Source organism: Ascaphus truei, chromosome 2 (genome assembly GCF_040206685.1).
Source record: "Ascaphus truei isolate aAscTru1 chromosome 2, aAscTru1.hap1, whole genome shotgun sequence".
NCBI classification, from domain to species: domain Eukaryota; kingdom Metazoa; phylum Chordata; class Amphibia; order Anura; family Ascaphidae; genus Ascaphus; species Ascaphus truei.
In genome coordinates this window covers 376,376,846-376,399,375 of record NC_134484.1, presented here as the reverse complement: position 1 = coordinate 376,399,375, position 22,530 = coordinate 376,376,846, and the positions used below count along the sequence as shown (strand labels likewise).

General features: G+C 40.5%; 1 protein-coding gene across 1 annotated transcript in view; it reads left to right on the top strand.

Annotated features, from left to right (window-relative positions):
• The window catches only part of CPNE4 (copine 4), a 445,822-nt gene that overhangs the window by 285,529 nt on the left and 137,763 nt on the right, over window positions 1-22,530 (top strand). The window contains exon 7 of the mRNA XM_075587100.1: window positions 3,326-3,415. Coding sequence (XP_075443215.1) covers window positions 3,326-3,415 — 90 coding nt within the window. The remainder of the gene's footprint in view (window positions 1-3,325; window positions 3,416-22,530) is intronic.

The window sequence follows — 22,530 nt, the reverse complement described above, 5'->3', positions numbered from 1 at the left end:
GAAAAATTATTTTAAAAAAAAGATAAATAAATAAAAAATAATAAAACAGGAGATTCCTGGTTATATGACCTAAACGAGACCAATACCGGGTTGGATAACCAATAATGTCAGACAATATAGAAAGTATTATCTGACATTTGCAACCCCCCCCCCCCACCTTCCCTCTCTCTTACCAGGCTTGACGGCGGCACAGCGGGAGCGGAGCGGCCAGGAGTCAAGGAGCGGAACGGCAGTAAAATAAGTCAGCGGAGGTAAGACCTTGAGACAGCGGGCGGTGGTGGCTTCGCTCTGGCAGGCGAAGACATCCGATCGGAGCAGGAGCTCAGGAGACGGCAGGGGAGGTATGCGCTGTAACACCGTAAGTTGACCGCTGGACTTCTGGCGCCGGTGTTACAGTGCTTACCTCCCCTGCCGTCTCCTGAGCTCCTGCTCCGATCGGATGTCTTCGCCTGCCACAGCGAAGCAAGCGCCGCCTGCTGTCTCAACGTCTTCCCTCCACTGACATTGTCTACCATTGTCTATTGCCGCTCCACTCCCTAATAATATTATTATTAATGCACCCCTAGGACCTTTGTGTCCTAGGCGACCGCCTAGGTTCGCCTAATGGACGGGCCGGCACTGACTGTACACACACACATACACTGCAGCTACACACGCACACGCACTGCAGCTACACACGCACTGCTACACACACACAGAGACACACACACACACACTGCAGCTACACACATTGCAGCTACACACACAAACTGCAGCTACATGCACACAAACTGCAGATACACACACAAACTCTGCAGCTGCAGCTACATACATACACACATACAGGCATACCCCGGTTTAAGGACACTCACTTTAAGTACACTCGCGAGTAAGGACATATCGCCCAATAGGCAAACGGCAGCTCACCCATGCGCCTGTCAGCACGTCTTGAACAGCAATACCGGCTCCCTACCTGTACCGAAGCTGTGCGCAAGCGGGGAGACTATAGAGCCTGTTACAAATGCGTTATTTACATCAGTTATGCCCGTATAGGACGATTGCAGTACAGTACATGCATCGATAAGTGGAAAAAAGGTAGTGCTTCACTTTAAGTACATTTTCACTTTACATATATGCTCTGGGCCCATTGCATATGTTAATGCGGGGTATGCCTGTACACTAAATAGACAGAAAATGCAGCTACAAACAAACTGCAGACAGCCACTTACTTTGCACCTACACAAACACTCTCCCCCTCGTCAACTCAAAATGAAGCTGTGTTCACGAAAGGAGGCGGAGGAGCCACTGCCTGTTGCTGCTTCCTGGCCAATCCTCTGCCCTGTATGAGAGCTGTTCCTGTCTCCTGACCAATCCCCTGCCCTGTCTCAATACTGTTCTGGCAAAAGAAAAAGCTGATTGGCCGGAAATAAACACATTGAAGCTGCCAAAAATTCTGGACATTACTGAATGAATAATGCCCGGAATTTTAACCAGTCAGAGAGCAGGAAATTCAGTAATGACCGGAATTGTACAGCTTTAGCCTATTATTCCTAATACAAATATGTTCTTACTGAATAAACCTGCAGGTCCATTGTGATCTTGTGAACATGTTTCATTCAATAACTACTTGTTCTGTACCACCACTCCAGACAGTAAATAACTATTTTGCCTTTGTCACAGTTGCCCTGGGTTTAACTGTTTCTAAATTCTGGCATGAAACATTCTTTCATCCTGTACCTTCTGCGTCCACCATATTTAACTTTACCACCTGTATTTTTAATTGCACATATTGAGTACTTGAGACTTTCCTTATTAGACTGGTGATCTAACCCTGCACCATTGTCTGTTATACTGTATTTCATGGTTTAAAAATATATATATATATTAGGTGGTAGACACAATAGCCTGTGTATCCTTGTACTAATCTTCTCATTCCCACCACAAAACAAACAGTGGCCTTACCTTCCATTCAATTTCAAAGTGGTAGTTTTAACAATATTGGTCAAACTGTAGAGATCATATTGTAAGAACTAAAAGTAATTGCTCGCGTAAAGATGCAATCCCTATTAATATGCAAACAAAATTTGAATGTAATAGTCTTCCTTAAACAAATGTAATCATACCTACAGTACAGAAAATTAAGAATATGTATTTTCATTATAGCCTCTGGATATGGAGTGTGTGTTTACTCAACTTATAGCCAAGGAAGATAAGGAGGCAGGAATGAGGCAGGTTTGCCTGTGCAAACTCCTGTTCTGTCATATCACACACAACGAAGAAGGAAATAAAACTCCTCCCCATGCCTCAGCTTGTGTTTACAAACTAACTTTCAAAATACTAATGTTATAATAATAATAGCATGTTCTTGTATAGCGCTGCTAGTTTTACGTGACATTTTCAGAGACATTTTGCAGGCACAGGTCATTGGAGCTTACAATCTATGTTTTGGTGCCTGAGGCACAGGGAGATAAGGTGACTTGCCCAAGGTCACAAGGAGCCGACACCAGTAATTGAACCAGGCTCCCCTGGATCAAACTCAGTGCCAGTCAGTGTCTTTAATCACTGAGCCGCTCCTCCCATAAAGGAATATAAAGGTTATAAAGGAATTATTGGGACATTAAAGTAGTAACCAAACTGGGTGAAAAATGTGAACTGTTGATAAGTAGAAATAGCCGTGTTAGTCCAGTTGTGATAGTACAGAGTAAATGAGTATTTCAGTATTAGGTGGTACATTTATATTTTGGACTAACAATAGATATAATAAAACAAGCTTGCGAGAGTTCTCTCTCTTCCTCTGGTCAGCAATACTGATTTACAGAGATTCCATGAGTTTAACAAAGATGTAAAAGAAGAAAAACAAGGTAGCCATCTAAGGCAGATGAATGTTAATAAAAATTACTGACTGGGCACGTCTGCTCCTTTGATTAAATAGTGTAACTATTTTCTGAATTTGAGATAAGCATCACAAGCCGGTAGCTTTGAACAATGTGTCCAACAATCAGGGCGTATTATTGCTGTCTTTCTCATCTATTATTTGTACAATATTGTAAGCCGCAGAGGCATATTAAGTATAATAGTATTAGTCATGTATCCTCTCATCTCTGATATAATTGAAAATACATTCTGTAGACAGAGGAAAATGTGCCTGGTTGTTTTTATGTCTCTATGGGGGTAATTCTATTTAGTCTGAAGGGGCCGTTCGAGACACATTTGGCTGAACATCTCTGTTGATTTCAATGGGGAATTTTGGCTGAAAACTTGCCACTTTGGACAATATCGAATAAGGCCCTATAATTGTTATCAGCTCTCTCCTTTGACTTAATATTTGTTGTCCCTATTATAACAGGTTGTAATGAATAACTTGAACCCTGTCTGGAAAACATTCAAAGTTTCGTTGAATTCTCTGTGCAGTGGAGATCATGATCGCAAACTGAAGGTAAGACCTCTAAGTCTACCAGTGAGCAGTGGTTGCCCTCTACTCTACCGTAACCAATAAATAAGCAATGTATGTATTCATATACAAAATGTGAAATGGTAAAAGTGTGCGATTATAGCAGCAAGAGCAAGGACTACATAGAATAGGGTAGTGTTGTGGCACATTGTTGAAGCCACTGAATACACATGTTGTACAGTACACATTGGTTTACCACACCTGACTTGCATATGGTGGCCAATGAACTTTCCTCAGCGCTGGTTTATTCTGTATTGGTGTCCAATAGATAGATGCTAATCTAGGGACTTTACTTCATCGGTAGCATTCATATGCCTACCTCCCCACGGGTAAAGCTAACGCTCAGTCTCAAACTTAATATTGAAATTACACTTTTCAAACTCCCTTCCTGCAGTTAACAAATAGTCACTGTCACATGCAGAGTCATACATGGCATAATGAAATGTGACAGCTGTACTACAGAGAGATGCAAACCACTGCACATGGCAGCACACAGAGAGCACTGTGCAGGCCATTACTTGGTAGGGTTTAGCTTGATTCTTTTATTGATAGAATAGTATTTTCTTGTTATATTAAACACACAGCTATCACCATTCAGCTTAAAGTCTTCCTTTATTGATACCAACCACCTCTCATAGTCCTGTAACACTTCTTCTTTAGACATATCTATATATTTATGTTTAAAGCTACGTTAAAAGATTATTATGGCTCTCTCTTCAACTGTCAAAATAAAGTTTGGAAATAGAGGGTTGGGTGTCTAGTGGCGCTGCCCTGTTTTGTCTGATCATTAAGGCACAAATCAAACCACAAACATGTTTATAAGACTATAGGCTCCTTTAATTGAGGATACCTACCAGTTTCAAAAATATGTAAATATGCAGACTTACTGCCTTTTTCTTATACAGTATGTATGCTTGAGAAAGGTTCCATTGGGAACTGAAACATTGGAAGAATAGTCATTATATATATGTGTGTGTGTGTGAGTATATATATATATACACTATATATATATGTACAGTGTTAGTATTGCTACAGTATGAGTACTGTATGTCCGTCTTAGTTACAATAGGCTGTTTTGATTACTTGCTTTTTCTTATGTTGCTACAGTATGTGACTTGCTCAAATAAGCAAAACCTGCTCATGTCAGGTCCTTAATCACAGTTCTTGCCAGTAATGCAGAATATCACCTATTCGTATTGTATTGGAACCCTGCTTTGTTTCCTGTTATTACAAATTATGTAAAGTGTCTCATTTTTCACTTACACCCTACAAGCCCATAGACAGGAGCTCAGGAAGATCACATCATCTTAATGAAATAATTATAATGCTGTCCATTCTATAATGTAGGACAATCCCTCTTTTGCATTCTCATTGTAGAGTTTATTTCATTGGGGATTATTCAGGATGAAAAGTGCATTTGATGGTAACTGCACTGTTCCCATTTTTCATCTGGAAATTGTCATTTTTCAATAAACAAATGTTAGAAGAATAACTTGGTACTGCATAGCTCATTTATACAGTTTGTTACATACAGCATCAACATTCTAGTTATATTGAGATACTTTCTCATGGGATCAATGTAATTTCATCATAGTAAAACAAAAAGTGATAGTTCAAGAGAAAGAAAAGTAAGACAATAAGTGCAAAACAAAATTGTTCTGTTTATGTATTTTCATTTGAAACTTTATACAATAGAAGTGTGCTTTCAAAATGCTAAAATCCCAAATATAGAGACTTGATATTTACAGTGCTGAGTCGCACTATAATCTGTTGCAGGGCTTTTGAACATTATACAAAGAGATTATTTAAAGAAAGTGCAGCTGTGCAGGTTATGGTGTTGGTAATGTATTTATTTGAAATGTGGTCTTTGCCAGTCACTGAAGCAGCACATAAAAGTTTGGATTTGATTACCTTCTCACATGGCTTCAATTACTATTTGTAGCAATACAAGTCATTACCTTGCATTCCTTCAAGACTTGTCTTTTACTGCTCATTATCAGTTGGCTTCAAAAACTGATTGCATACTCAATCTTGTTAATACTTTCAAGTTTTTTTTTTTTTCATCTCAAATACAATCTCACACAATTCTTATAACAGTCTAAAGATTCTTACATGCTAACCAGCAATACAAACATACATTAGGTGCCTTCTCTCATGGTTGATGGGCTACATTTGACATATTCAGGGCTATACTGTGCATCACTTAGACTTTAACAAAGTCACATTGCCACTCAGTAAAATGTTTAAATAATTAAATATGGGTGATTGATGTCATTTGAAATTAAACAACTCTGTGGGGTAGTTCTATAAATGCTGAAATTGCTGTTTTGTGCGTCAGTGGGGATTGGCTGCGTTGGCGGATATAGAATTTACCACTATATACTTACCGTATAAAAACATTCACGTTCATTTGTACATATACAGTAATATGCAGAAATTTTATTTGCATTAGACTCCTTTAGCTCTTCCCTTTATGTGATGTCACTGTTTGTTGAACAGAATCTTCCGTACTTCTACAGTACCTTCCATAAGCAAAGTGCTCTCCACCTCTCTTTCTTGGTCTTCTGATATAAGTAGGGCACAAGCAAAAGGTTCAATAAACATTTAGACGTGCACTCTGCTTTTATTCCCTTCAAAAGAACGTAAAACATTCTTGATCTTCACATTTAACCCAAAAAGCATGATTACATTAAAAAAAACAATTAGATCGAAAAGAATATCTCAAACTTAACATTGAATGTTTAAAAAAAGCTACAAATTTCTACGGTATGATACATTTAATCTGTTTTTCTTATATACAGTAGGCAAAATTAAAATAAGCTTATAATTGGCAATTTATTTAAAACAAAACACATTCAAATGGTTACTTTGTAATAATGAATACATCAGATCCATTGCTCATCCTTTGGCTATTATAAATGCTTCCAATATTAATTGATGGCAAATTTGATTCATAATAGTTCCTTCCTATGTTGATATAGGAGTGTATTCAGTAAAGTGTGACAGCCATTCACTTGAGGGATAGCATGCACTTATCAATCAATGCCTATCACACGTTAGTTATTACACCATATAAAAAAAGCTTTTTAATGCCAACAGCTGATTAGCTCCATTTGAACTTTTTATTGGAATAACCATTAAACAGAAACACATGTTTCTTGCATCAAACGGGCAATGGACATCTTTTTAGATGGGAAAGGTATACAGGGATATACCAAATAAGTAAACATGGGAAGGATGTTGATCCAGGGATTAATCCGATTTGCCAATTCTTGGAGTCAGGAATGAATTTATTTTTCCCCTTATGAGATATCATTGGATGATATGATTCTGGGGTTTTTTGTTTGCCTTCCTCTGGATCAATAAGTAAGTATAGATATAGGATAAAGTACATGTATCTGTTGTCTACATTTAGCACAGGTTGAACTTGTGGTGCAAAAAAAACTGCAATCGGGTTCATGAAAGGATATTTTTTCGATTTAAAGCAATTAGATGTTTTCCTTTGATAAATCTGGTGTAGTTGTTTTGCTTTACACAGCTTATTTGCATGTCATTACCCAGCATCCCTCGCTGCAGTGGAAGCACTGTATGCTGAGAGATTATGGGGAAAGGCAGGTTTGTGGACCTGTCTGAGACATGTGAATGTGCTCATAAGCATTATTTGCTGTGCACTATTTGGAGGTGGGTTTTTGTCACTTTTTTATTTACCATACAGTAATTTACTTTGTATACTTGGTTTGTGGCCACTACCAGCTTCACAGTCCAAGGTCAGAGCCCGGGAGTGCTGGGTGAGTAAAGACACTGACTGGCACTGAGAGTGTGAAGCAGGGGATCCTGGTTCAATTCCTGGTGTCGGCTCCTTGTGACCTTGGGCAAGTCACTTTATCTCCTTGTGCCTCAGGCACCAAAACCATAGATTGTAAGCTCTATGGGGCAGGGACCTGTGCATACAAAATGTCTCTGTAAAGCGCTGCGTATAACTAGCAGCGCTATACAAGAACATGCTATTATTATTATTATTATTATTATTATTATTATTCTGAGACACAAAATGTAAAAACAGCTGTGTATAAGTAGGTTTGCTGACCATGCACTTATTTAACCCAAGCCATGCTTTAAAAGCTGTGTAACACGACAGACATAAACTTATAGGAATCCATGTTAAAATGGATAAGAAGCAAAAAGTGACACTATGAGTGCTCATTTGCATGTCATTACCCAGCATCCCTGGCTGCAGTGGAAGCACTGTATGCTGAACGACTATGGGGAAAGGCAGATTTGTGGACCCGTCTGAAACATGTGAATGTGCTACAAAGTGCTATTTTTATTTGCTGTATACTGTACAGTGGATGTTTTTTGACCATGCTTCCATATTCATGTGATAGAGGGACCTTTGTATGGTTAAGGGAGGTTATCCATTAAACAGATACAGTAGTGCCGATCGGGGCACTATTGCAAGGAAAAATAGATTGGGGTCAATGGGAATTTCTGTGCGATTGTGCCCTAATTGGCACTACTGGCGGTTAATTTATAACCCCCAAAGCCACAGATCGTTGAAAGGCACATAGGTACCACCTCCTCCCCCCCCCCACCCATTACCCATATTTGCAGCCCCTATACATTATTTCCTAGCCTGTGCTCTTCTCCAACCTTGTTTGTGAAAATCATTTTTCCAGCCCTCTTTTTTCTGTTTATAAAAAATAGATGGATTACATATTTCCTTATTTCTACAATATGCTCTGCACATTCTCTTTACTACAGGTATTTTCCCTAAACAAATGAACGATGAATTTCATATACATACTCATACATATTCATATGCATATTTTTAATGTTCTGTGGTGGGATCTTGAATGGCAATTGGCATCCACCACAATTAAATACCCAGTTCAATCATCACATAGCAACAGAAATGAATGAGTTACAAAGGTAAACCAGCAGATACCATGGGTAAGGTGAAAGTGAAGCTGGTGTGATGAACACTAGTTAATACATTCTGACAAATCAATTAGCGCTTTTACCCCTTCCTAATACAGCTGTCACTCGAAACATGGCATGCAGTATGGTCAATAGCTATAGTGTCTAACAACCCCTATAAACAAAATGTGTACAATTTAAAGAGGAGGTGACATACCATATGAAATAGGTATGAGACACAGCTGGGGGAAGGAATAGTCTGTTGGTAAGAAAATTGAGTTAGAGGTGTATACTGTATACCCAGTTTGAATCCCACTGTCAGCTCTCCTTATGATCAGCAAGTTACCTGATCTCCCTGTGTCCCACGCAACAAAATGAGACTGTAATCACTTCAGGGGAGGGACTCGCTGTGCCTGCAGAATTTTATGAAGAGCATTGCATACAGCAGAGGTGTGTAAACTGGGGGGCGCACACCCCGGGGGGTGCAGCGTTTACAGAGGCCCCGCGCTTAGAGCGTGATGCCTCTATAAACTTACTTACCCGGCTTTAGTCACGTGTCTCTATGGCAACGCAGCGTCAAATGACACCCTTTGCCATGGAGACGTGACGTCAAATGACCACGCAGCATAATTTGATGCGGCAGTAGAGGTGAGGGGAGGCGTGACAGACGAGGAGAGCAGGCAGGGGGGGTGCAGGGAGTTTGCGCACCCCTGGCATACTGTCAGCGCTATACAAGAAACAAATATTTGTATTAACACATATGTTAAAACTGAATTCATAGTTGTCTTAAAAGACATATAGCAGTAACATATTAAATAATAAAATTGGTTATGCAGAGTTTTATGGCAGAGAAATAGATTATTTAAATACACCGACCAGCATTACTTCACCATAATAGAGTAAGTCATCAGGATACTTAATAAAATGCTATTTTTGATGTATTAATGTGTGCAAATGCAGGCTTCAATTTGTAGTTCAGTGCACTAATGTGCAACAATAACAAGAAGAGAAACTTGGGGAATATGTACAGTACTGTACACTATGAAGACCTGTGTTTTAAAAATGAAAGTGCATTGTGTTAAGAATTGACTTTACTATAATCATTAGCAACTTATAAATTGGTATTATTAACATTAATAATGTTTCTACGTTGTTCGCACATTTTCTTAGTATTTGTTTGGAGTCTATCATGTTAAATTATATGTACATTAATACTGTATGTTGCAAGTCTTAATGAAATCCAATTAATTTGACATGAATTATAAAGATATATTCTTTTTCTCCCCTCCTCTTACCATTATCCTAGTATCTAACCATTAATCAAAGGCACAGTTCCTCAATTACATAAATGATTGACTAATGAAGCGTTCATACATGCAGATGCAATAAGAAATGTCTGTGTCAACATACATGCTGTATTTTGTTTATGCCAAGAAAAACTTTAATTAAAATGTTGACGCCTTTATGATGCTCAAAAGTGGTACATGCTTATAGTTTAATATCACATATAATTTACATATGTGCCCCACAGACAACATCCAACATTCTAACTCCACCAAAGCTGCAGACCAAGCAATATCCTACATTTATGTTTTTTTTTTAAAATAAATAAATCAGTTTTGTACTATGTGAAAATACTTGTAGCATTTTTTTTAAATAATTCTGAATTACATTTTTAATGTATTATAATGTAACAAGCCTTTTTTGTTTCTATAGCAACCATTTACAAAGTCACAGATAGTGAGTCAGTACTCCTCTGCAGTCATTTAGTGAACCCCGAGCCAAATCTTCACCGATTGATCACAGGAGAACGGATCGATCGGCAACTTAGCAATTACTTATCATTGTGTGGATTGTACGGATGCACATATTAAAGGGGGGGGGGGGGGGAAATGGCAGCTTCGACTGCTGCTTTAAAAGACTGCCACACATACCATATAAAAATGTTTTTAGACATGGGTGCACAGACACAATTGACTTACCTATGCCTCGAGCTGGACTCCTCTCCCATACCCAATAAAAACATCACACAACTTTTTGGGTAAAAATAAACGGGCACGGCTTTATAACAACAGATAAATATTTTGTATTTATCCCCAACTAGGGACCTAGCCAGATTGCTCCACCCACATCTACCAGCGCTTGACGGATAACCTCAGCTCGTACTTTTCTAGCCATTCAGTCTGACTGCACAGAGCCCCCATCGGAAGGTCACTACCACACCAACCGAACCTAGTCTGGAATAGTACCGCCTTCCACAAATTCCACCTGGAAGGTGACCACCATTCCGGCCGCAGCAGCCTTGCTACCATGATACCGCCTTCCCCAACTAAAATACTTCCGATGTCTGCAACCTCCCTTCTGGAGCCCATGCTGACTGAGTCCCCCTCCCAGAGTAACATTACTCCCACCAAAACATACTCCAAGCTACGACAAAACAAAGCAAAATCCTGATCTCTTCTTCCAAAGCCGACATCCCGCATGCCGAAAAAGCAGGGTGGGTGGGAGGATTCTAGAAGAAAGAGGAAGCTAGGATCCCTACCCTTCACCTTAAGTACTCCTTCTGTATCCCCTCCCCCTGACCTGAGATCACAGCACCTTAGGAGAGGGGCCTTAAGTCATGCCACCCCTTCCTTATAAGTCCAGGGATCTCTCTCTTGCTATTTTTTGGTTCGTGTTTTTTCAGCAAAATCACTTAAAGCGTTGATTTATACTGTACATATTTCCCTGTAGATTCTGACTAAGTTCAGCTTCTGTCATCTGTATATACCGTCTTTATGAAAGCCAATGCGCTCAAAGAGCATTGTTACTGCTCCTTTCGTAAGAACTAGCGATGTCTGCAATGAAGAATAACAATAACCTTGGTAAACACTTCCACATGTTTTGGACATATGAGTATGGTGGAAAACAGCTTTTTTTTAAAATGAAAAATGTAAATATAATGTAAATAGAAAATATAGAAATACAGTGTAAACCAGCAACCAGCATCCAACATACAGTAGATTCTTTCCACTACCATGCAGAACTGTCAGAAAGAATTTCAGCGATGACAATTGTGTTCTTGTGCACTGTGCGTAGATCAGATGTTCAAAGAGTGTGCATGAGCTGTATGGTGATGGTTGTATGGCATTGGTAGATAAAAGCTAGCTTCATCCATATTCATTTCATTCTGAATTTACAGAAATCTGTTTTTTTACACTCAAAATTATCAATCATGTTGGTCCTTTGAATTAATTTTTTTTATAAATTTATTTAAAAAAAGTCAAACAAACTGGTTGTCTTTTACAGAAATGTGAGCCTGAACTACTATACTGTACTTCTATAAAGACTTCAACTGGCCCTGTGTATGAACCATTGAAAATATTTTATGCAGTTGTACTGTAGATGTGTTAATTTAGAAAAACTTGCCCTTTTAAAATTAATCTTTATAATTTATGAGGTGGGATCATTCTGTATATAAATATCACTTACTGACAGCTCACATTGCTCTGCAATTTTCTCTAAATATTGAATTAATTGATCTTCCTTGGCCACACATGACATATATTCTCAGAGATTATTTATGTCACCTGGACACAATAACTATCTCAAATTCTATCTATTCTCAGAGAGACAGTCTGACCTGACCAATAATGTGTTTTGCTTGGATGCAGTTAATTATTTTTAATTTATCATCTGCATAGAAAGAGCTGTTGAAGTCACTTATTACAATTGGATATTTGTTGTGTCAGACTCATCACCAAGATGCGATATAACACCTGCTCTAAGGAACATCACAGTGGTTGTATTTATTAAACACAATAAACCACCACAGTACCTGATCCTTGAGAGGTAGCAGGAGACAGCCATACATATAGACACCCGGACCACTTTCCTATGCACCGACAGAGCACAATCCTGAAGAGATGTGCCCCTGTTTTTGTTGTGGGAAAAGGCCCAAAGAAAAGCCATCAGGGCTTGAAACATTGCCTCACTATATATAGAGAGAAACTAGAGGATTGTCTCTGCAATTTATATTTGTGCAATTAAATTTCTGTTCTTGTGCGAGCAAAATTGTTCTTGTTTCTCTGTCTCTCATATTATCCTCCATGATTTGTCTTCATTGGGCAACACAGAAAGAGGAGTGTACAGTATACTAGATTTATGTGGTTTTTCCCATAGAAATGTTCTACCTTTATAATGTTGACATGTACTGTACTCTATTGCTAAACTTTCAAGTATTTCTTAGAATGAATGATTGTCATATATTGCTCTAAACTGTTTCATTCTCCTGAAAAGTTCTACCTTTGTAATGTCGGCATTTTATTGCTAGACTATTAAGTGTTGTTCTCAAGTGCTGGATTGGCACACACTGCTTTAACGGAGTGATTCCCCTGGCACTACGTTAGCATGTACTGCTAGATTATTGAATGATGTTATACACCACTGTAACGCACAGGATTTAAGTGTTAAGCACTTCTCGTAGTGTAAACTGGCACACCACTATTGACTGGCGGACATTGCTAAAATAATTGAGCACTTACTTGTACAGCAACAGACAACTATGATATAGCATTGGGATGGTTCACCACTATAAACAAGTAGATTGTCATGTAGTGTAAATTGCTATAGTATACTTGATCCATTCTAATGCCACACTTTGTGATACTGTTTACATATTGAACATGCTCTAAATAATAATAATTGTTTTTCTTGATACATTTTGTATGAATATTTGTCACATTCTTTTATGAGGAAAAATCTATGTCACTGTCTCTTCATTCCCTCCATTTGAGAAGTAAAAAACTTTCCAGCTTTGCTATAATAATAATAATAATAGCATGTTCTTGTATTGCACTGCTAGTTTTACATAGCACTTTACAGAGACATTTTGCAGGCACAGTCCCTGCCCTGTGGAGTTTACAATCTATGTTTTTAGTGCCTGAGGCACAGGGAGATAAGGTGACTTGGCCAAGGTCACAAAGAGCCGACACTAGGAATCAAACCAGGTTCCCCTGCTTCAAATTCGGTGCCAGTCAGTGTTGTTACTCACTGAGCCACTCCTTCTCCCTTGTTATCCTGCATCATTGTTCTAATTTTAGTGAATGTTTAGGGAATCCTATCCAGACCACGCTATAGGAATAAAAAAAATTCCATTCATACAGTTATGTGAATAAAGCACAAGTCATGTTTGATTGCTATTTCATTGGTTATTCTTAAAATCAAGTGCGACTAGGGCTCTTATCCATGTCGTACGGGCTAGATACTCTATACAAATATAGCCATGGCTGGTTCTGGCTACTCATCTGCCCTCCCTAACACGTAAGTCCTGGTAGATGCAGGCAGTGTTAGGCCCATCTTGAGGTTACCCCTCCCCTCTGCAGCTTCCTTGAGTGGCAGGAGTGGATGTGGGACTTGGTCTGTGTGTTGTCCAATCGTGGGTAAATAAAGAGACATATACATGTTCAATATACTCCTGGCCTGAGTTTGCAGTCAATCAGAGGGGGAGTATGCTCTGATTCTGTCGTTGGGACTGCCTCCAGCACTCCTGGAGCCTGCGGCGGATGGAGGCGCTAGCACTGCAGAGAAGTAACTAAGCATCCTACCACAAAAGCCTGCCCTGTTGTCTCCACATCATCGTGGACCCCCAGCTCTCCTGCAAACCAACAACAGGTACTATGCACCACACACCGGTAGCAAGGGCAGATCTCCCAAAGGGGGACGGAAGCAGGGCTACACAAACAAAAAAAGAGGGGAGCTGTCCCCTGCAAACAGACATGGTCTGTCCTCTTTTACATGCAGAAAGCCTTATATCTACAGCCTACATATCCGTAGGCTGATACCTTCACCTTCCTGTCATGTCTCGTACACTGTATTACAGTATCTGAAGTCAGACTGAAGCTTTTAAGATGGCCCCAGGGTTTGTGTTTACTGCATTAAATGTATTCACATTTTCAGGATAGGCAAAGCAAATAACTCACTATCAACAGTGTAATAGTTTTGAAATTGTATGTATTGATTAATTGCTGCTTTAAGTGACTTTTAAAAATCATAAGACATTTCAGGGTTTTCATCATACATTAAGTGCCACAAAGACATTCATTCATGTACTGTGTAGTGATTTTTCAGCTGCACACAATAAGATGAAATTAGTGAGCACAGAATGAAATACTGTATATTGATTCATACCATTTTTCATTAAATATATTGATTTTTGATGCGTGCAATGATAGTTAATCCATAGAGTCTGCATTGTGATCCAGCACTGAGTAGCATAGAGTATCAAGCACAGAACATTCTCCAAACATCAAAATAAATTCAGGATAATATTTCTTAATTCAATGAAATGGGACATGCCGACTAAGGTCAAACTCCTTAATCTCATTTAAATATTGCTATCTAGAGAAGCTGTTTTTAAAGACCTCGTAAAAATGTGTTCCTAAAATGCACAATTCTTGCTCAGAGAAGATGCCGGATTGACACAAACAGGCAGTGATTAGTTCACGGAACAGGTGTAGAACAGGGAGCAGCAGTACAATTTGTGACCCTACTATACTGTAACTTACCAACGAAACAACATTATTCATATACATTTGTATCAACTGCATATTGCACTGCCCAAGTGCCTGAAACCCATGTAGAATTATTCGGAAGTGGATCTCCAGTGGATCTCAAACTGTGTTCTCTTCAAAGAGAGTGTAATTAGTACAACGTAATCCCTTCTACCTGCTAATTACAGTTTTGAGGATGAACAAGTGGAAGAAGATTTCATGCTGAAATGTTGCTATGCTGAGTAGGCAAGTGGAGGACATTTAGGGCCATATTTACTAAACAGTCTTCTAGCATGAGGTCCTTTACGCTGCTAGAATACACCTCTTACAGCCCATTCAGGTGAATGGCTGATATACTGTAGTTTCTCCCACCGCAGGGAGGTGTCCCATGGCAGAAGACTGCTTTGAAAATATGGTTTTAAAAAAGGCAATCCCATCTTGCACCAAAGTTAATTAATTCCAGTGACATGTTTCAGCTGTTTCACCTGGGTAATTGATACCCAAATATGACACCTATAAGTATTTGTAATTTATATTTTAAAGTTTGACTTTGGAGGGGTTGATTTCCCTTTAATACCCTTAATTGCTATTTGTGAAAAGGTAACATTGTAATCCAAGCTATGCAAATGAATTACTCATCTTTCCAGTTGTGCTTCTTATAATGTATATACAGTAGGTATGCCATCTATCTTCCATATAATAATTCATCTGGGACTTTTCTTTAATACGTGTAGCCCCTGTAAGAAATAGTGGGCTACCAATCCTTCTCCTACCCTGGTAAGGGCAGGCGCCAGTAGTAATCATGGGTTTTCCCCCCACCAAGCCCTGCCTTGCTTGATAGAGGTAGGCCCCTGACTCTGTGGCAGGCCTGAGACAGATGGGAGGTCCTGCTGACATCATGAGGGGCATGGGCTGTATCTATTTAGTGGGCTGCTCCTGTGTGTGTCTGAGTCAGTTCTGTTGGAGAGTCAGTTGGTGTCAGTTCTGAGAGAGTTGTTGGAGAGGCAGTAGCTGGAGTGTGGAGGTCATGAGTCTGATGAGAGAGGAGAATGTGACAGATAGTCCAGTCTGTCCTGGGAGCTGATGAGAGGAGTATGTGAGCTGCACAGTTCAGAGAGAGAGAGCTGAGTGAATTTGGAGGAGACAGGAGAGAAGAACTCAGAGCCCGTCTGAGTAGAGCTGATACAGCTATAGTGGACCAATGCCCCTCCCCTGCTGAGGGGGTGATGGGGGAGATCTAGCCTCACCCAGAGGGCTTACCCTCGGGTGGAGGTAGGGGTATTGAGGCCCCGTTACAGCCATCCTGCAGGAGTACAAATCCTGGAGGAAGAGCAGAGGAGGTCAGATACCTGTGTACTGCCGTGACTAATACTGCCTATGAACTGCTGCTGTGTGCTGCATCACTGAGAAAAGACAATAAAGACATTGCTGTTTTATATAAGACTGTGTGAGATTGGAATCTCTCTCCCTGGGACCAGGGCTTTCTCTGGGAAGATTCTGACCTATCCCCTAGGTTTCGCCAGAGAATGGAGGTGCTGCACCACAACCACTAAAGAATGGATGCATATACCCCAGAAGCCTGGCCCTGTTATCCCCAACACCAACGCGGGAGACTCAGGCCCTCCTGTTCCAAGCAGGTATGCACCACCATAATACAGGTAGCCAGCCCTCAATACACCCTAGAGGCACGATCTGTGTCTGGGGGGACGGGACGGGACATGGGCTACATACGCATTATAAAAACTTGCTTATCATGCAATGTTACAGATGCACTTTTACTCTGATTTGTTATTAAAAATACATAGGTATTCCAAGTTTAATGAAAAGAAAAGAACAGACAGCGCACAACTCTCATAGTTCAAACTGTAAGGAATCGGGGGCCATGTCCCCTGCGACGTGACCCCTCCTTACCCACTACCAATTCTGCAGCTGCTGCTGCCTCTGCCCCTCATCGCTACCCCTGCCGGTGCACGGCACTTCCTGCTACTTACGCCGCGGCCGCCATCTTGGATTCTCACGCCAGCGTTACAGAGCGCGCATCTATCCCTGGCACTTGTAGCACGCGCGCCATGCCTGCCTCCGCCCCCCGCTCAGCCTGGGAGTTCTTGCCACGCCTCCTGCACTCTTTGTCTTTACCCCTACAGATTTGAACCGGCTTGTCTGTCTTACCTCTCTGGCTCCCGACTTCGGCTTACCCATCACGATTCTTACCTCTCAGACCCTTGGACATGGAAACGGATTTGACTATGGAACTCTCTATATTCCTGAACTCGGCAAGTACAACGACTATTCTAAATCTTAATCCAGGCCTGGCTACGCTACAACCACATCCCGGACCCGCTCCCTCTGCTGTCGGTGTGTATATTCAACATCCCACCTCAGTACAGGGGACTGGCCTGGTCTGCGGGCTGCACAGCGTGACACAAACATATCTAATAATAATATCTAAACGTAGCATAATAAAAACATAACGCGTCATGACCCGGTATTCAGAGCGGTACAGGCTTTAGAATAAAAGCTGGCGCAGCTGTATATTAACTAAGGTTAGTCTAACCCCTGACAGAAGACCCCTCACCATTATAAATCTGCCCTCCTTATACCTTTGAGTTTATTCTATTTGGAATTGGATGTCATGTTTCAACAAAATAGGTACTTCTCTTTTCTTTTGGAGAAAGAAGAAAAATAAGCTAACGGGTAAGTACCCCGAATAGTGTTAGGAGGGTCCTGGTTGTTAGAATGAGTTTCCTGAAGAAATAAAATATCTGCCTGCATCTTCCTCAATTCTCTCAGAGCTAGTCTCCTATTATTATTCAAGTTTAGTCCCTTTATGTTTAAAGAGACTACTTTTATGGATAGTTGGGTAGTCATAGGTTACAAGTTAAAGCTTGTGCTCTACTTATCATAAAGTGTGGAATGGAGTGTGGATGTGAAAGTGTCATTACCTGAACATGAAGACTTACTACGGTCCACTTTAAAAGGAGGTAAGGCGCGCCCTCCTCGATGATCTGTGGTGTTACAAGGAAGGGAACACCTTGGGGGATGGAGGGGGAGAAATTAGGGAAGCAAAAACAGAAAACAACAACAAAGAGTATATGGGGGGGTTGGACCTATTATCCATCCTAAAACCTTTTAACTATTGGCCTTTCTCTGGACCAAAATAAAGGGCTAAAAAAAAGCCCAAATAGGGGGGCGGGGGGGCACAAGCCTCAAGGGTTTCGGGACACTCCAAACTCCTTTGAAGGACTCCTCCATGCTGATTCCTCCAAACCTCTTAACCTCTAAACTCCAACCCCTTTTATAAACAGCCTTTGGGAAACAGGAAAATGCCTTCGGTTCAAATATAAACCTAAACCTCTTACATTAAATATTTCCGCTCTTCCTATAGGGTTCACAGCTTGTAAAAATAATAACTGTGAGTATAGTTTAAAACCTTAGAAAAATTCGTAAAATTGAAAGGATCAGATTAACCACAAAAATGTAACATCCAAAGGGAGTGACGTCACTTCCTTTCCAAAACTTGACTCTGTCACATGCTATACTACAACCAATCAGATTGGGGATATACATCTCACAATCTGATTGGCTGAAGTAACATGTGACGGTAGCCATGTTGGTTTTTGTGACGTCATCTTAAAGGGAAAGGAAGCACAGCCATTCTGATTGGCTTGCTTCACTCCCTTTACATGATGTCACATCCTAGAAAAAAAATTGCCACATGGTTATCCCACCCAATCAGATGGCGTGGGAACCATTTCTCACTCAAATGTGACGTCACAAGCCATATAAAAGCCTGTGCAGCCTCATTTGACGCCAGAAGCTGGAGAGTGAAGACCTCCTCCCCAATAGGATTACAGTGGGCGTTACAGATGAAGATACAGAAGAAGAAGAACCCCCAAATGGATTACAATTAACAGAAAAATAAAGAAAGAAAAAAAGACTTTCGACTTTCCCTGATGCCCGTTGCTGTTTTGAATCGTAGATTTGTTCTAGAGCTTGCTGAGACCACGGGAATCGGAGGGTGAAGACATCGAAAAGTAAAGAAAAACACTGAATGTACTGTATGTTGTTTTTCTTTTATAGGTTTTTTCATTGTATATTTTTTTAATTGTAATTTTTTTATTGCCCATTGATTGCCAATGTTTTTATGTATGTCCATACATACATACAGTGACAAGCAATGCATTTTTTAGCAAATGCTTTTTTTATTTCTTTTAAATGTATTTTTGTTCTTTGCTTTGAAATATTTCTGCTATTTATTTTGTGTTTTGATTTTTAATGATGGGAATTTTTGTGGTCTTTTCAATTGTTTATTGTTACTTTTTGTTGTTTGCTTTTTAATTGTGGTTTATTTTTGGACTTTTGCTTTTTAATAATGGTGTTTATTTGGGGTTTTCTTTTAGTTATTGATTTTTTTTGGTGTTTTAATTGTTAATTCTGATGTTTATTTGGTATTTGCTTAATTGATTGCTGGTAATTTTGTGGTGTTTACTTGTTTATTATTGTTTATTTGGTGATTGTTTTGATTGCTTTGGATATTGTTGGTGGTTGTTTATTATTTAGGTTGACCATTGACTGCCATAGTGTTAAATCATGCCCATATTATATGGGCATGATGTACCCATGTGCCAATCACCTGGTTTATTGGCATTTGTAATGTGTTTATTTTTCAATGTAATGTGTTTTATTTTGGGCCTGTTTTTTTTAGCTTCACCATTTATTGCTATAGTGTTATATATGGGCATTATGTACCCACTGTACCAATGAATGGGTGGAGGGTGGGGGTAGTTGCCTGGGGAGGGTGGTTAGGCCTCCTGGGTGGGTAGTGGGGGAGGGTGGGTTAACCCCTTAATTACTATAGCATTTACTAACCGCTAAGGTGATTAAAGGGTTAGGGGCTATTACATTGTATTTTTATTTGTATTCTTGTTGGCAACGGAGGACATGGACGGTGATGAGGATGAGGACGGCCTTCATCATGTCAGGCTGACATGGGTAAGTGTAAGTTTTATTTACTTTATTTCTGCTGGTTAATGTTTTATTTTAAATGGGCAAATGCACTATTATCCATATCTGTACTGTATGTGTTGGGGGGATGTATTTCTTTCAAAGTATTGGACAATTTTTTGGGGGGCACAGGATTGGTACCGCAGACCAGTGGGGACCACCCTGAGGCCCCTGGAGGAACCACCCGAGGACCCCCGAACACCCACAGGAACCACCTAAGGATCCCCACTGGCCTCTGGTATTTCTCTGCATAAAAACTAAAAATTGCTTTTATGTGTGTTTATAGTGTACAGGGGTTGTTGGGGGCACAAAGGGTGGCTGAGTTGTGTATCTTATTGCAATTTCCCCCAATAAACCTGCTATTGTGCCTTAACCCCTACATTTCTTTAGCGACTATCCGGTAAGGTAATGAAGCTGCTTTAATGTAAATTTTATTAATAGTGTGCAGGAGAAGAGGGTCTCCCAAGCTGAACCACTTTGATTTCTGCCTCAGTGACCCCCTGCTTCCCGAGTTACAGGCCCCGGTATGAGGCATCAGGTGCCGGTATCGCCGCCATTTTTAAATAGTCTGCGTCACGTGATCGTGGGATTTAAATACTGGAGGAGATACCGGCACCCCATACCAGGGTCTGTAACTCAGGAAGCAGGGGGTCGATGAGGCTGAAATCAATGCGGTTCATCTCAGGAGACCCCCTGCTGCCGCACACTACAGCTTAATCCCCTTTTAACGCTGTGCTTGGGGTCCAAAGAATACCATTGTGTTATATGCGCATCGCGTTACAAATAATGTACAATTGTATGCATTGTACAATAAAGTATTTAAGATACCAATAATCGTGTTGTAAAGTATTCATAAATATTATAATTGGGAGCCACGCTTGCATCCCGTTATAAGCGGATTCGCGTTGTAACGGATTGCGTTATAACGGGGTTGAGCTGTATTTATAAAAATTAAATGAAAGCTGCTTCCTTACCATAGTGGATAGCCGCTACGGTAATGAATTTTTTTTTTATTGTTATTGGGGTTTTGATACTAGTATACATGAGCAGGGGTATCCTGGGCTGAACCGCATTGGTTTCAGCCTCGGGGACCCCCTCTTTCCCAAGATACAGGCCCGTTATTGGGTGCCGGTATCCCCTGTGCTTTTAAGTCTCCCGCGTCACATGACCGGGGGATTTAAATCTAGATTATTGGGTACACATTGTTAAGTGAATACCTCAGTATTCCCTTATTATATATAATTATATTTAATAATTGCTTTTCAATCATTACACAATCTGGTGCGCAGTTATTTGTATTATTATTTAATCCAAGGATAACTCATTGACTTGATTTTCTTTTTGTAACTCTGCTCATCTTGTACAGTACCTATAATACATATCATGAATAATACCCAGGCCATTGGGATGAGTTACGCTTGATTATCTAATTGCATTATATTTGAGGAGGACCACCATCATTAATACTGATATGCTGGTGTCATCTATTTAATAGCTGAAAATTAAGACCCATTAAACTTATCACTTTATGCCCTGCCATTATTTAGAAACAGTCCCGTGAGTACTGTGGCGTTATCTCTGACTGATTTAGAAATTGAATAGAGGTATTATCAATCATATTGTATAAACACTTGTAATGAGAAAATCCAAGACATGCCGAAAGGCAGTTCATGCTTCTGCTTCTTGTAGTTATAGGCACAACCTGGGTATTGTTTCAGAGGGTAAAAAAGCAATGTTAATAGCTGGCTATGTTATGTAGCGGTGTGTACAAGCTTTACTTTAGCACAGATTACTGTAAATTATGAGATGCTTTATTGTATAAAGATTTGTTACTCTATAAGACATTGTGCTGGAAGGCACCTTAGAACGTATTCTCTTGAATGGGCTGTAACTGGTGTAGCAGTGGCTGGTTCAGCTATCTCTCTACCTTCCCCTGTCATGTAAGTTCTAATAAGATTTAGACAGTGTGTAACGAGTGCACACCACAAACAGGACGGGACCGCAGGGCTGAGGTGGGGATGTTAGAATACACTGACCAACAGCCGCGCAACCACGTCCGGATTGCAGAGTCGTAGTCGTGTAGCTGGGTCAGGGTAGGAGAGGTCAGGATAGTTGTAATACTCGCCGTGGTCTAGGATTGCAGAAGTCGGATGGTCGTTGTGCGTAGTCGGGGTCCAGGAGTAGAGAGGTCAGAATGGTCCTGTGTGTGTAGCCGAGGTCCAGCGGTCAGAGAAGGTAGAGGTCCGGGTTAAAGCTGTGGTCAAAGGTACAAGATATCAAGCAGAATGCACAGAGCAATGGCAGCAGGATGCTTGAGGCAAGCACTAGTACATAAACACAAGTTTATGCTAAGCCAATTTGCTGGCTGAGCATATAAAGCAGAGGGAGCCAATGGGAAGGCTGCAGGCAGTGAGTCATCACACATAGACTGTGTACTAATAGGAAGGGGCGGAGTGTATCTCAGCTGTGGAGTAATGAAGAGAGTTAGCATTAACCCCTCGAGTGTTTCTGGTCATGCGACGCCGCTGTGTATTGGAGACAGGAGCGGCCTCTGTTGCACCACGGGAGGCGGTGCGGGGGTGGAGACTAGGTCCGTTGTCAGCAGGACTACTGCGGCTCTCGCGTGCAGTGCACACGTGAGGTGCGTTA